General features: G+C 51.5%; 1 protein-coding gene across 3 annotated transcripts; it reads left to right on the top strand.

The window, feature by feature from the left end:
- Positions 1–416: 416 nt before the first annotated feature.
- Positions 417–13,731, top strand: LOC147097826 (TLC domain-containing protein 4-B-like). Of its 3 annotated transcripts, none has more exons than XM_085971975.1 (7): positions 417–487; positions 2,296–2,451; positions 4,887–4,976; positions 6,799–6,857; positions 7,832–7,926; positions 8,057–8,130; positions 11,674–13,729. In XM_085971975.1, exons 2-7 carry the CDS (start codon positions 2,309–2,311, stop codon positions 11,981–11,983), a joined length of 771 nt encoding a protein of 256 aa, XP_085828101.1. In that variant the 5' UTR covers positions 417–487; positions 2,296–2,308; the 3' UTR covers positions 11,984–13,729. The 3 variants fall into 3 exon arrangements, with proteins under 3 accessions (XP_085828101.1, XP_085828102.1, XP_085828103.1); XM_085971976.1 differs by lacking the exon at positions 417–487 and adding an exon at positions 515–1,053 and having other exon boundaries at positions 11,674–13,730; XM_085971977.1 differs by lacking the exon at positions 417–487 and having other exon boundaries at positions 2,300–2,451; positions 11,674–13,731.
- Positions 13,732–14,355: the final 624 nt, after the last annotated feature.

Below are 14,355 nucleotides of genomic sequence, written 5' to 3'. Positions count from 1 at the left end.
CGCAGTTATTGCACTCCCCCTGCTGGTGACTCGGCGTTATTGCACTCCCCCTGCTGGTACCCTGGTGTTATTGCACTCCCCCTGCCGGTGACCTGGGGTTATTGCACGACCCCCTGCTGGTGACCTGGGGTTATTGCAGGCCTTCTGCTAATGACCTAAGGTTATTGCTCGCCCCCTGCTGGTGACGCGGGATAATTGTAGCCTCCCAGCTGGTGAATCGGGGTTATTGCACTTCCCCTGTTGGCGACTCGGAGTTATTGCACGCCCCTGCTGGTGTCCTGGGGTTATTGCACGCCCCCTGCTGGCGACCTGGGGCTATTGCTCTCCCCCTGCTGGTGACCTGGGGCTATTGCTCTCCCCCTGCTGGTGACCTGAGGTATTGCTCAGGGACCGGAAGTGCACGTGCGGCTTTGCATTTCCGGGTTAAACTGGCGACATCGGAGGTGTGGTGGCACTGAGCATGCGCGGAAGTCTGTTTCAAATAAGTGTAAGTGTTCCAGATAAATGTGTGAATTGCAGGACAGTGAGTGTGTGTGAGTTTCAATTGCAGGACAGTGTGTGTGTGTGTGAGAGTTTCAATTCCAGGACAGTGAGTGTGTGTGAGAGTTTCAATTCCAGGACAGTGAGTGTGTGTGAGTGTGAATTGCAGGACAGTGTGTGTGTGAGAGTTTCAATTCCAGGACAGTGAGTGTGTGTGAGTGTGAATTGCAGGACAGTGTGTGTGTGAGAGTTTCAATTCCAGGACAGTGAGTGTGTGTGTGTGTGTGAGTGTGAATTGCAGGACAGTGTGTGTGTGAGAGTTTCAATTCCAGGACAGTGAGTGTGTGTGAGTGTGAATTGCAGGACAGTGTGTGTGAGTGAATTGCAGGACATTGTGTGTGTGAGAGTGTGAATTGCAGGACAGTGAGTGTGAATTGCAGGACTGTCACCAGCTCCGATGTGTGAGCGCCAGCCTGAAAGATGGAATAATGACCGGCCAGGACAAGCATGGTGCAAGAAGAGGAAGTTGCCCTCGTTTTATGGCAGGAAGGCCTAGCCTGACACAGGCTGACCGTACGTCCCCGTTTCTCCAGATTAGGGACTGTGTCCCCGGGCAAACAATGTCCCAGGTTCTGAAAACTCATCCCCTACAGAGTCTTTGTTTTTTAATTGCTAATGTACAGAAACCCCGGGGGAGATTCTTGGCCGTTCCTGCCCAGTTTGAGCTCAAGAACAGATCCCAGGAGCCGATTGAACGGCGGCAACGATGGCTGTCCCGCCTTCCCACAATGCAGTGCGGTGGAGAAAAGACCCCCATCGGCCAATAGGGACTGAGTCACCTGACCCCGTGTCTGGGCCAATAGGGACTGAGTCACCTGATCCTGTGTCTTAGCCAATAGGGACTGGCCAGAGGGCGGGACCTTTAAAATGCGCAGGAGAAGCTGATGGCGCGGTGAACGAGTGCATTTACTTTACTGAATAAGGCAAGTTCTAAATTCTCCCACCGGGAAGAGGTTTCTGAAACCTTCTGAGACGGAAGTTGTTTCACACCTTATATGGAAAAACTCAGTCTGTTTGAACAGATTTAAAATTGAGAAATTAAAAGTTAGTGTATTCGGGGACGAGTATAGATGATACAGCGCGATTGCCAGAACACACGCAAGATTTGAGATTCGGTGTAAAGTATAAATGGCATTGTCTCTACGTGTATTCCACCAGCAGAAGCAACAAGTCATCATGCCGGTTTTCTTGAAAAGTGCCCTGGCTGTGCTGCATTCGGTTTAGAAAATATGGTCACCTTAGCCTAACAAGTCTACTTTGAAGAATTGATGATATTGTTGACAACAGAAATTTTATGTAGTTGATATATTTAGATTTCATATAGTGATGAGTGCACTCCCCTGGGATCCAGAAAAAGTTTTGTGTCTTTTTAGCTGTTGCCTGACTCTTTGTTTACACATTTGTGGCTCTGTTTACTGCTGAGGCCAGGAGTTAATATTGGGCAGGCTGGAAACATCACTGTTTCACTGTTAAATCAGGAATCTGATCGGATTAATTTGAAACTTGTGGGAACAAGGAGATTCTGTTTATTGCACTGATCAGGTGGATTAGTGTTGGCCAGTGCTATAAATGTGTTGCCTGTAAGGAGCTGACACTGAGACACACACAGTATCAGACAGGAGTGAATCGTTCCCTTCTACCGTGTGAGTATGGGTGTGGGTGTGGGTGTGGGAGTGAGTGTGGGTGTGGGAGAGTGTGAATTCTGGTGTTTGATTCACTGCTCAATTCTCTGACCAAGCTGTGCTTTCTCCTCAGGGGCCCAGCTGGAATGGACGTGTGTTACATGGTTGTTGTTGGCAGTTTCTTCATTTTCCAGGTCCTGTTTCACACGGTCACTCCCCGTCTCTCCACTCTGCTCAGCTGGGGATACAGGAATTTATCACCGACTCAGAAAACGGAATGGGACTCGAGGTACTTGATCTCTGGGCTCTTGCCAGCAGTGCAAAGGTCCAGATATATTATCTGAGCTTCTCAGGGTGCACCTGTCTGGCTGATCGTGCTGACCTGTGTACGTGTCAATCTCTGCCCACTGAGGAGATGTTTACCACAGTCTGAGGCAGCAAGTGCTGCCAGAGGCATCCGGGCTGCCTCCCACTGTGTGCTGCCTGTGCAAATATAAATGCACATGGTGTGTTCACCATGTGTGTCTGGGTGTGAGTGGGCTGTGTTCACCACGTGTGTCTGGGTGTGAGTGGGCTGTGTGCACCACGTGTTCACGTGTGAGTGGGCTGTGTTCACCACGTGTGAGTGGGCTGTGTTCACCACGTGTTCACGTGTGAGTGGGCTGTGTTCACCACGTGTGAGTGGGCTGTGTTCACCGCACACTTGCACTGAATTGACTGCTAAGTACAAACACGACAGAGAGGGTTACATCTAACTACAATATAAACCAGGCATCAGTATAAACTGAGCCATGTACTTAAACAGCAGCTTAGTTTATATTGCCTCTCCATGTTGTTCTTCCCAAAGTGCATCACTTCACGCTTATTCACATTAAATTGCATCTGCCATGTGTCTGCTCATTTCACCAGTCAGTCTATGTCCTCCTGAAGTCTGTTACTATCCTCCTCCCTATTTACTACTTTAGGCTGACTGGCCTGTAGTTGCCAGGTTTATCCAACTCCCCTTTTTTGAATAGGGGTGTAACATTTGCAATACTCCAGTCCTCTGGCACCACCCCCATACCCAAGGAGGACTGAAAGATTGCAGCCAGATCCTTTGCAATTTCCACCCTTCCTTCAGCAACCTAGAATGCATCCCATCCGGACCAGGTGACTTTTCTACTTTGAGGACTGCCAACCTTTTAAGTGTCTCTCTTTCTATATTTTTAGCCTCTCCAATTTCTCTACTGCCTCCTCCTTTACTGTGACATTGGCAACATCCTCCTCTTTACTGAAGGCAGATGCAAAATGCTCATTTAGTTCCTCAGCCATACCCTCTACCTCCACAAGAAGATCTCCTTGTGGTCCCTAATTGGCCCCACCCTTCCTTTAACACTGTCCCCCATCAAACACTCCCAGAGCAGGTACAGCTCGGGTTAGATACAGAGTAAAGTTCCCTCTACACTGTCCCATCAAACACTCCCAGGGCAGGTACAGCACGGGTTAGATAGAGAGTAAAGTTCCCTCTACACTGTCCCATCAAACACTCCCAGGGCAGGTACAGCACGGGTTAGATACAGAGTAAAGCTCCCTCTACACTGTCCCATCAAACACTCCGGGACAGGTACAGCACGGGTTAGATACAGAGTAAAGCTCCCTCTACACTGTCCCATCAAACACTCCCAGGGCAGGTACAGCACGGGTTAGATACAGAGTAAAGCTCCCTCTACACTGTCCCATCAAACACTCCCAGGGCAGGTACAGCTCGGGTTAGATACAGAGTAAAGTTCCCTCTACACTGTCCCATCAAACACTCCCAGGGCAGGTACAGCACGGGTTAGATAGAGAGTAAAGTTCCCTCTACACTGTCCCATCAAACACTCCCAGGGCAGGTACAGCTCGGGTTAGATACAGAGTAAAGTTCCCTCTACACTGTCCCATCAAACACTCCCAGGGCAGGTACAGCTCGGGTTAGATAGAGAGTAAAGTTCCCTCTACACTGTCCCATCAAACACTCCCAGGGCAGGTACAGCTCGGGTTAGATACAGAGTAAAGCTCCCTCTACACTGTCCCATCAAACACTCCCAGGACAGGTACAGCACGGGTTAGATACAGAGTAAAGCTCCCTCAGCACTGTCTCGCTATAAGAACCCCTCCCCTCCTCTCTCCCATTCCATTTGCCATAGTAATGATCCTTGGCCTCTCTGGGGTGATGTCCAAACTAAGATGTGCTGTATTATGGGCAGGTTTATGATGTGGTCTTGCTTCCATGCAAAGCAGTGACCCTGCACCAAATTAATTTCATGGAGCACCCTTACAGCTGGAAGACTGAGGAGAAGTGAGCACATTGGTGTAAGTTGGATTTAAGTATGGATTCCAGAGGTGAGCAGTACATTGCAGGTGCTAAATATTAGCAAAGTACAGGCAGAATAAACACTTCCAGATGCATCAGAGCAGCTCCAATGTCCATATGGAAAGGTCAGTTGTGGTTCTTGCGAAAGGCTTGATACAGAGGCACTGTCACCTTAGTCAGAGAATCATTCCCCTCTCACTGAAAAACTAGGCAGGAATAATGGTTATAGAGTACTGGTACTCCCACTGCACACACTTGTTCTGTCTGTGTGTCACTGTCTAACCATGATCCCCTGGGATCAGTCAACGCAAGCTTTACTTTGATGTAATGTACAGACTTGCTGTACACTTGTGATCACTCCCTTTTACTTATTCCTTACTGTGTGTCCTCAGATGTGTCTCCACGGTTCATGCTCTTGTGGTTGGAGGACTGGCTTTGTACATCCTCTGGTTCGATGACCCCGTCAACAGAGACCGTATCTGGTAAGAATCTCTGAAGTCTTTCTTACAACACTGACCCTTTTACTGAGATTAAGAAGGATGAAAGGAGTGGGAATAGAACACACTATTTAAAACCCCCTCACTGCTTCAACGTTGGGGAGCTGGTGTGAAGGAGTGGGGAAAGTAAACCCTCAGCCGGACAGCGAGTTCAGGCTGAAGTCCCCATCAACTTTAGTTCAGCTTCTGCCAGCAAATGAGCTCACTGTGCTATTGGTCAATTTCATAAATCTCCTCAAATGGAACAGAGCAGACCTGCCAGATGTTAATTTGGTCTCACGTGAGCTGAGGGCTCCGCTCCCCAATGTTTCCAGGTGTTGGTGATGTAGACGCTCTGCTCCACAATGGCTCCGGGTGTTGGTGATGTAGACGCTCTGCTCCACAATGGCTCCAGGTGTTGGTGATGTAGACGCTCTGCTCCACAATGGCTCCGGGTGTTGGTGATGTAGACGCTCTGCTCCACAATGGCTCCGGGTGTTGGTGATGTAGACGCTCTGCTCCACAATGGCTCCGGGTGTTGGTGATGTAGATGCTCTGCTCCACAATGGCTCCAGGTGTTGGTGATGTAGATGCTCTGCTCCACAATGGCTCTGGGGCCAGTAGGGTTCCAGATTTAGTCCTTGGTCTGTTCTGAGTTGATTGACCTCTGTTGTAAGGGTCGTAAAGTTGGCCTCAGTTGCTGCTCCTGATCCCTGTGTGTGTGTGTCGGGTGTGAACGTGATGCCGTTTGGTTATCGTGCTTTGACTGATTGACCATTCTTGCTAGACTCGCTCATTGGGCACCTGAAGGACTGCCCCCAGATAGAGTCAGCAGCTCACCAGAGGAGGCGAGAAACTGGGAAATAAATAATATTCAATCCAAGGAGCGAAGACAGGAAACTAAAGATGAAAATGAAAGACTAGAAGTGGGAATAAATCCCTGAAATATTTATGATCAGATGCCAGGAAATCAGTTTCATGTAAGATTTCCAGTTCCTGCTCATGTTTCCAGGATGTTTTCAATTGATTCGTGAATTAGGAAAATTTCTTCAAATAATGTACGTGTGTCAACCTGAGGTCCTCCGTCGAGAGGATTCCTCCCACTCCCCCTTCTCTCCGAGTATATGGGCCAGACCCTCTCCAGGGCAGTGTGTTCTCACAGGGGCCCTATCAGGGCTTCATGACTCTGGCAACGTTCCTTGTCTGGAGATTATCTTTTAATCAGACTTGGATCACATGGCATCCCAGCTTCCTGCCAACAGAATTAGCCTTGTGGATGTGGATTATCGCCGAATGTTTTATACAAGAACACTGTCTGTTTACACCTTCATAGAAAGTAGTCACACAATTCATACACGCTCTTTAGGTGAGATGTTAAACCTCTGTGCGCTGCGACGGGATTTGTCTCTTTTCCCCTTCTCGTGTTTGATCATCTGTTTGGTAAAACTCACTTTCACAGCCACATCTCTTTCCTCGGCAACTGTCTCCGACTCTGACTTGTTCCATGTGCATTCCAACTGAAATTCCACCCTTCATGTTTTGGATTCATCCATGATATTCAGCGTTCCTCGATCCACAGTGCTCACCCAGTTCCACAATTAACTCCACACCCGCCGCTCTCGCCCAAGGTCCACACTGTGTCCGAGTGTTACAAGAACAAAACCTGCAACTGACCCAATCGCTGTCCTGTGACCGCCAACTTACCCTGTCACCCCAATTTGTGACCTCCGAATTGGAGAATTGCTGATGTGTGAATCTTGCTGATTCAGTTGCTGAGCAGTGATGGAGACTGTATTTCAACTGAAGCCTTTGCTCTTGTGTTTTACAGGGGGGATCCGAGGCTAGTGAAGGTTAATATAGCAATCGCTTCAGGCTACTTGATCAATGGTGAGTTATCTGAACACGTTCCCAGACAGTGTTTAAACAATCGACTTTCACTCTGCGTCTCTTCAGCAATTTATCTTTCTGTGCTTTCACTGCTGTAGGTAATTTCTCCAGCTGCCCCTTCACCCAGGCACAGCACGGGTTAGATACAGAGTAAAGCTCCCTCTACACTGTCCCATCAAACACTCCCAGGGCAGGTACAGCATGGGTTAGATACAGAGTAAAGCTCCCTCTACACTGTCCAATCAAACACTCCCAGGGCAGGTACAGCACGGGTTAGATACAGAGTAAAGCTCCCTCTACACTGTCCCATCAAACACTCCCAGGGCAGGTACAGCACGGGTTAGATACAGAGTAAAGCTCCCTCTACACTGTCCCATCAAACACTCCCAGGGCAGTTACAGCACAGGTTAGATACAGAGTAAAGCTCCCTCTACACTGTCCCCATCAAACACTCTCAGGGCAGGTACAGCATGGGTTAGATACAGAGTAAAGCTCCCTCTACACTGTCCCCATCAAACACTCCCAGGGCAGGTACAGCACGGGTTAGATACAGAGTAAAGCTCCCTCTACACTGTCCCATCAAACACTCCGGGACAGGTACAGCACGGGTTAGATACAGAGTAAAGCTCCCTCTACACTGTCCCCATCAAACACTCCCAGGGCAGGTACAGCATAGGTTAGATACAGAGTAAAGCTCCCTCTACACTGTCCCATCAAACACTCCCAGGGCAGGTACAGCATAGGTTAGATACAGAGTAAAACTCCCTCTACACTGTCCCATCAAACACTCCCAGGGCAGGTGTTGAATAACAGATTGTCCTCAGACATCTCAACACTTGAATATTGGCTGATGCAGAATCAGAGATTGTCCAATACTGTTTGTTTTGTCTACTCTCACTCTCATTGGTCACTGGCTTTGCCCACTTCATACTCTCACTGGCTTTGCCCACCTCATTCTCTCACTCTCATTGCAGATTTAGTGCTTCTCCTCTGGCACTGGAAGACATTAGGAGACAGGTTTTTCATCAGCCACCACTTGGCGGCGCTGTATGCCTACCAGTATGTGCTGGTAAGTCGAGGGACGAGCAGCTTTCATCATCAATGTTTGGCGGGTTCAGGAATAAACCCAACATTTTCCACAATATTCTATTACCGTGCTTGCCTCAGATTATTGATAGCACCTCGGTTCTCCTTCACAGGCTCGAGGTCTCCTTCCTTACTTTGCTAATTTCCGCCTGATCGCAGAACTCTCCACACCCTTTGTAAACCAGCGGTAAGTTGTGGCACTCTTTGTATCCGTCTCTATCCCATGGGTGCAGGGGCACAACCCCGGGTACAGGAACTTACAGGGCACAACCCCGGGTACAGAAACCTACAGGGCACAACCCCGGGTACAGAAACTTACAGGGGCACAACCCCGGGTACAGAAACCTGCAGGGCACAACCCCGGGTACAGAAACCTACAGGGCACAACCCCAGGTACAGAAACCTACAGGACACAACCCCAGGTACAGAAATCGACAGGGGCACAACCCCGGGTACAGAAACCTACAGGGCACAACCCCGGGTACAGAAATCTACAGGGGCACAGCCCCGGGTACAGAAACCTACAGGGCACAACCCCGGGTACAGAAACCTACAGGGCACAACCCCAGGTACAGAAATCTACAGGGGCACAACCCCGGGTACAGAAACCTACAGGACACAACCCCAGGTACAGAAATCTACAGGGGCACAACCCCGGGTACAGAAACCTACAGGGCACAACCCCGGGTACAGAAACCTACAGGGCACAACCCCGGGTACAGAAACCTACAGGGCACAACCCCGGGTACAGAAACCTACAGGACACAACCCCAGGTACAGAAACCTACAGGACACAACCCCAGGTACAGAAACCTACAGGACACAACCCCAGGTACAGGAACCTACAGGACACAACCCCAGGTACAGAAACCTACAGGGCACAACCCCAGGTACAGAAACCTACAGGGCACAACCCCGGGTACAGAAACCTACAGGACACAACCCCGGGTACAGAAACCTACAGGACACAACCCCAGGTACAGAAACCTACAGGACACAACCCCAGGTACAGAAACCTACAGGACACAACCCCGGGTACAGAAACCTACAGGACACAACCCCAGGTACAGGAACCTACAGGACACAACCCCGGGTACAGGAACCTACAGGACACAACCCCAGGTACAGAAACCTACAGGACACAACCCCAGGTACAGAAACCTACAGGGCACAACCCCGGGTACAGAAACCTACAGGACACAACCCCGGGTACAGGAACCTACAGGGCACAACCCCGGGTACAGAAACCTACAGGACACAACCCCAGGTACAGAAACCTACAGAAACCTACAGGGCACAACCCCGGGTACAGAAACCTACAGGACACAACCCCGGGTACAGGAACCTACAGGGCACAACCCCGGGTACAGAAATCTACAGGGCACAACCCCGGGTACAGAAACCTACAGGACACAACCCCAGGTACAGAAACCTACAGGGCACAACCCCGGGTACAGAAACCTACAGGACACAACCCCGGGTACAGGAACCTACAGGGCACAACCCCGGGTACAGAAACCTACAGGGCACAACCCCGGGTACAGAAACCTACAGGGCACAACCCCGGGTACAGGAACCTACAGGACACAACCCCGGGTACAGAAACCTACAGGGCACAACCCCGGGTACAGAAATCTACAGGGCACAACCCCGGGTACAGAAACCTACAGGACACAACCCCAGGTACAGAAACCTACAGGGCACAACCCCGGGTACAGAAACCTACAGGACACAACCCCAGGTACAGAAACCTACAGGGCACAACCCCGGGTACAGGAATCTACAGGGCACAACCCCGGGTACAGGAACCTACAGGACACAACCCCAGGTACAGAAACCTACAGGGCACAACCCCGGGTACAGAAACCTACAGGACACAACCCCGGGTACAGGAACCTACAGGACACAACCCCGGGTACAGAAACCTACAGGGCACAAGCCCGGGTACAGGAACCTACAGGACACAACCCCGGGTACAGAAACCTACAGGGCACAAGCCCGGGTACAGGAATCTACAGGGCACAACCCCGGGTACAGGAATCTACAGGGCACAACCCCGGGTACAGGAATCTACAGGGCACAACCCCGGGTACAGGAATCTACAGGGCACAACCCCGGGTACAGGAACCTACAGGGCACAACCCCAGGTACAGAAATCTACAGGGACACAACCCCGGGTACAGGAACCTACAGGGACACAACCCCGGGTACAGGAACCTACAGGGCACAACCCCGGGTACAGAAATCTACAGGGACACAACCCCGGGTACAGGAACCTACAGGGCACAACCCCAGGTACAGAAACCTACAGGGCACAACCCCGGGTACAGAAACCTACAGGGCACAACCCCGGGTACAAGAATCTACAGGGCACAACCCCGGGTACAGGAACCTACAGGGCACAACCCCGGGTACAGAAATCTACAGGGCACAACCCCGGGTACAGAAACCTACAGGGCACAACCCCGGGTACAGGAACCTACAGGGCACAACCCCGGGTACAGGAATCTACAGGGCACAACCCCGGGTACAGGAACCTACAGGGGTACAACCCCAGGTACAGAAACCTACAGGGCACAACCCCGGGTACAGGAACCTACAGGGGTACAACCCCGGGTACAGGAATCTACAGGGCACAACCCTGGGTACAGAAATCTACAGGGCACAACCCCAGGTACAGAAATCTACAGGGCACAACCCCAGGTACAGAAACCTACAGGGCACAACCCCGGGTACAGAAACCTACAGGGCACAACCCCGGGTACAGAAACCTACAGGGCACAACCCTGGGTACAGAAACCTACAGGGCACAACCCCAGGTACAGGAATCTACAGGGCACAACCCCGGGTACAGAAACCTACAGGGCACAACCCCGGGTACAGGAATCTACAGGGCACAACCCCAGGTACAGGAACCTACAGGGCACAACCCCGGGTACAGGAATCTACAGGGCACAACCCCGGGTACAGGAATCTACAGGGCACAACCCCGGGTACAGAAACCTACAGGGCACAACCCCAGGTACAGGAACCTACAGGGCACAACCCGGGGTACAGGAATCTACAGGGCACAACCCCGGGTACAGGAATCTACAGGGCACAACCCCGGGTACAGGAACCTACAGGGCACAACCCCAGGTACAGGAACCTACAGGGCACAACTCCGGGTACAGAAACCTACAGGGCACAACCCTGGGTACAGAAACTTACAGGAACCTACAGGGGCACAACCCCAGGACTGGATGTTGGTCAAGCAGTCTGACAACACAGGCAGTGGAGGGGTTGAGGTGGCGGTGGGGTAGAGCTAGGTGTCGTCATCGTACATGGGGAACCTGACGTTTAACTTTCGGATGAAGTTGCAGAGGGACAGAATGCAGATGAGAAATTGGAAGGGGCCAAGGATAGATCCTTAGGATGGGGGCGGGGATGGAAACTTGCGGTAACTGATGGATTGGGAAGAGAAGCCATTGCAAGAGATTCTCTGGCTATTATAACTGGATAGGTAAGAGTAGACCCAGGTGAGGGAAGTCCCACTCAGCTGGACAATGGAGGAGGATGGTGTGGTCAACCATATCAAAGGCTGCAATCAAGTTGAAGGGTGAGGAGAGATAGTGAGTGCCCTCTGTGACCATAGTGCACTAACGGAAGCTTCCCAAGTGTGTTTGGCGCTGCGTCTGCTGGTGGGAGGTGTGTGTCATTGAATGATAATGCACTCTGTGTTTAACTGCAGGTGGTTCTTTGAGGTTCTACGGTTTCCCAGAAGTGACAGGCTGGTTGTGTTGAACGGTGTCGCCATGTCTGTGAGCTTCTTTCTTGTGCGCATCGCTGTGATTCCATCCTACTACCTGCAAATGGCTTCTACCTTTGGGACGGCAGCCTTCCACCGCCTGGGGCTCGGGCCGCAGTGTTCTTGGGTCATATCCAGTATTGTTCTGGATATTCTCAATGCAATCTGGATGTACAAAATCGCCAGAGGATGCTGGAAAATTCTGTTTACATCCCAGAAGCAGCAGAAAGCTGAGCTCAGTAAGAGTTTCTAGAGAAGTAGCTGTGTCTACAGGCCGAGTCTAATCTGCTCAAACTTTAATCATTCAATTAATCTGTGTCAAATCGGCACTATTTAAAACTTACAATTATGGTTGAGATTTTTGAAGTAAATCCAGCAAATCTGTAAATGTTGCTGTTACCAAACACTGCAGCTGAGACATTGAGGAGACTGGAAATTACAATGATTTTGCGATTACTCTTAGATTTGTATAAACTGAGCTTTATTCGCCATTGAATAATCCTCAGAAACTAATCTCAATTCTTCGTCTATCTATAACCATAAGGACAATGCCTCAAGATATTAAAGTGCCTCAGAGCCAGCCTGGACCTGGCCCAGAGAGAGGTCTGGATCAAAAGGTTTGTGACCCAGCAGGAGCTGCTTTGGAGGGACATCATTCTCCCCCACCCCCACCCCCCCTAGTTGAGTAGATTGTTTAGGCTTTGAGGGCACGTGTCTTTGGGGCTAAAATGACATAAAAGTAGCCATGATTCCAGTATCTCTCTCAGATGTGCATGTTTCTTACCTCTTTTTCCTGTACTTCCCTCCTAGTTACTCTTTTTTCCCCACTCAAATGCCGTTCCCTGTTATTCCACTAATACTAGAACCCCCAAAGACCTTTTCCTCCTTGGCCCCCTGATCTGTAGCAGCTCCTGGTTCTCTGGGCCCCTCAAGTTGAGGAACCCGTTATTTTCCCTCTCCTTCTCACTGTGTGTGTGTGTGTGAGAGAGAAAGAGGAGTGTATGTGAGAAATGTATATTGGAGAGGTGTGTGTGTGTGTGTGTGTGTGTGTGTGATCGAGGTGTAGGTCTGTGTATTAGAGAGACAAGTGTGTGTCTCTGAGCGAGCAATGAGATACCTGACCAGGTAATCTGCTTTAGTGAAATAACAGAAAACGCTGGAAAAACTCAGCAGGCCAGGCAACAGAACTGACGAAGGGTTTCGACCCGAAACGTTGACTCTATTCTCTCTCCACAGATGTTGCCTGGTCTGCTGAGTTTTTCCAGCGTTTTCTGTTGTTATTTTGGATTTCCAGCACCCGCAGTATTTTGCTATCTGTTTTAGTGATGTTGGTTGAAAGTTGAATATTGGCCAGGACACGGGGGACAACTCCCCTGCTCTTCTTCAAATTGTGCCATGGGATCTTTTACGTCCACCTGAGAGAGCAGACAGGGCCTCGGTTTAACGTCTCATCTGAAAGACGGCACCTCTGACAGTGCAGCACTCCCTCAGTACTGCCCCTCCGACAGTGCAGCACTCCCTCAGTACTGCCCCTCCGACAGTGCAGCACTCCCTCAGTACTGCCCCTCCGACAGTGCAGCGCTCCCTCAGTACTGCCCCTCCGACAGTGCAGCACTCCCTCAGTACTGCCCCTCCGACAGTGCAGCACTCCCTCAGTACTGCCCCTCTGACAGTGCAGCGCTCCCTCACTACTGCCCCTCCGACAGTGCAGCACTCCCTCAGTACTGCCCCTCTGACAGTGCAGCGCTCCCTCACTACTGCCCCTCCGACAGTGCAGCGCTCCTTCAGTACTGCCCCTCCGACAGTGCAGCACTCCCTCAGTACTGCCCCTCCGACAGTGCAGCACTCCTTCAGTACTGCCCCTCCGACAGTGCAGCGCTCCCTCAGTACTGCCCCTCCGACAGTGCGGCGCTCCCTCAGTACTGCCCCTCCGACAGTGCAGCGCTCCTTCAGTACTGCCCCTCCGACAGTGCAGCACTCCCTCAGTACTGCCCCTCCGACAGTGCAGCACTCCCTCAGTACTGCCCCTCCGACAGTGCAGCGCTCCCTCAGTACTGCCCCTCCGACAGTGCGGCGCTCCTTCAGTACTGCCCCTCCGACAGTGCGGCGCTCCTTCAGTACTGCCCCTCCGACAGTGCGGCGCTCCCTCAGTACCGCCCCTCCGACAGTGCGGCGCTCCTTCAGTACCGCCCCTCCAACAGTGCAGCACTCCCTCAGTACCGCCCCTCCGACAGTGCAGTGCTCCCTCAGTACTGCCCCTCCGACAGTGCAGTGCTCCCTCAGTACTGCCCCTCTGACAGTGCAGCGCTCCCTCAGTACTGCCCCTCCGACAGTGCAGCGCTCCTTCAGTACTGCCCCTCCGACAGTGCAGTGCTCCCTCAGTACTGCCCCTCCGACAGTGCAGTGCTCCCTCAGTACTGCCCCTCTGACAGTGCAGCGCTCCCTCAGTACTGCCCCTCCGACAGTGCAGCGCTCCTTCAGTACTGCCCCTCCGACAGTGCAGCGCTCCTTCAGTACTGCCCCTCCGACAGTGCGGCGCTCCCTCAGTACTGCCCCTCCGACAGTGCAGCGCTCCTTCAGTACTGCCCCTCCGACAGTGCGGCGCTCCCTCAGTACTGCCCCTCC

Source organism: Somniosus microcephalus, chromosome 31 (genome assembly GCF_052327205.1).
Source record: "Somniosus microcephalus isolate GS21.2 chromosome 31, FLI_Smic_1.0, whole genome shotgun sequence".
Lineage (NCBI taxonomy): Eukaryota > Metazoa > Chordata > Chondrichthyes > Squaliformes > Somniosidae > Somniosus > Somniosus microcephalus.
The sequence above is the reverse complement of the archived record's forward strand: the minus strand, read 5'-3'. Positions and strand labels throughout refer to the sequence as shown.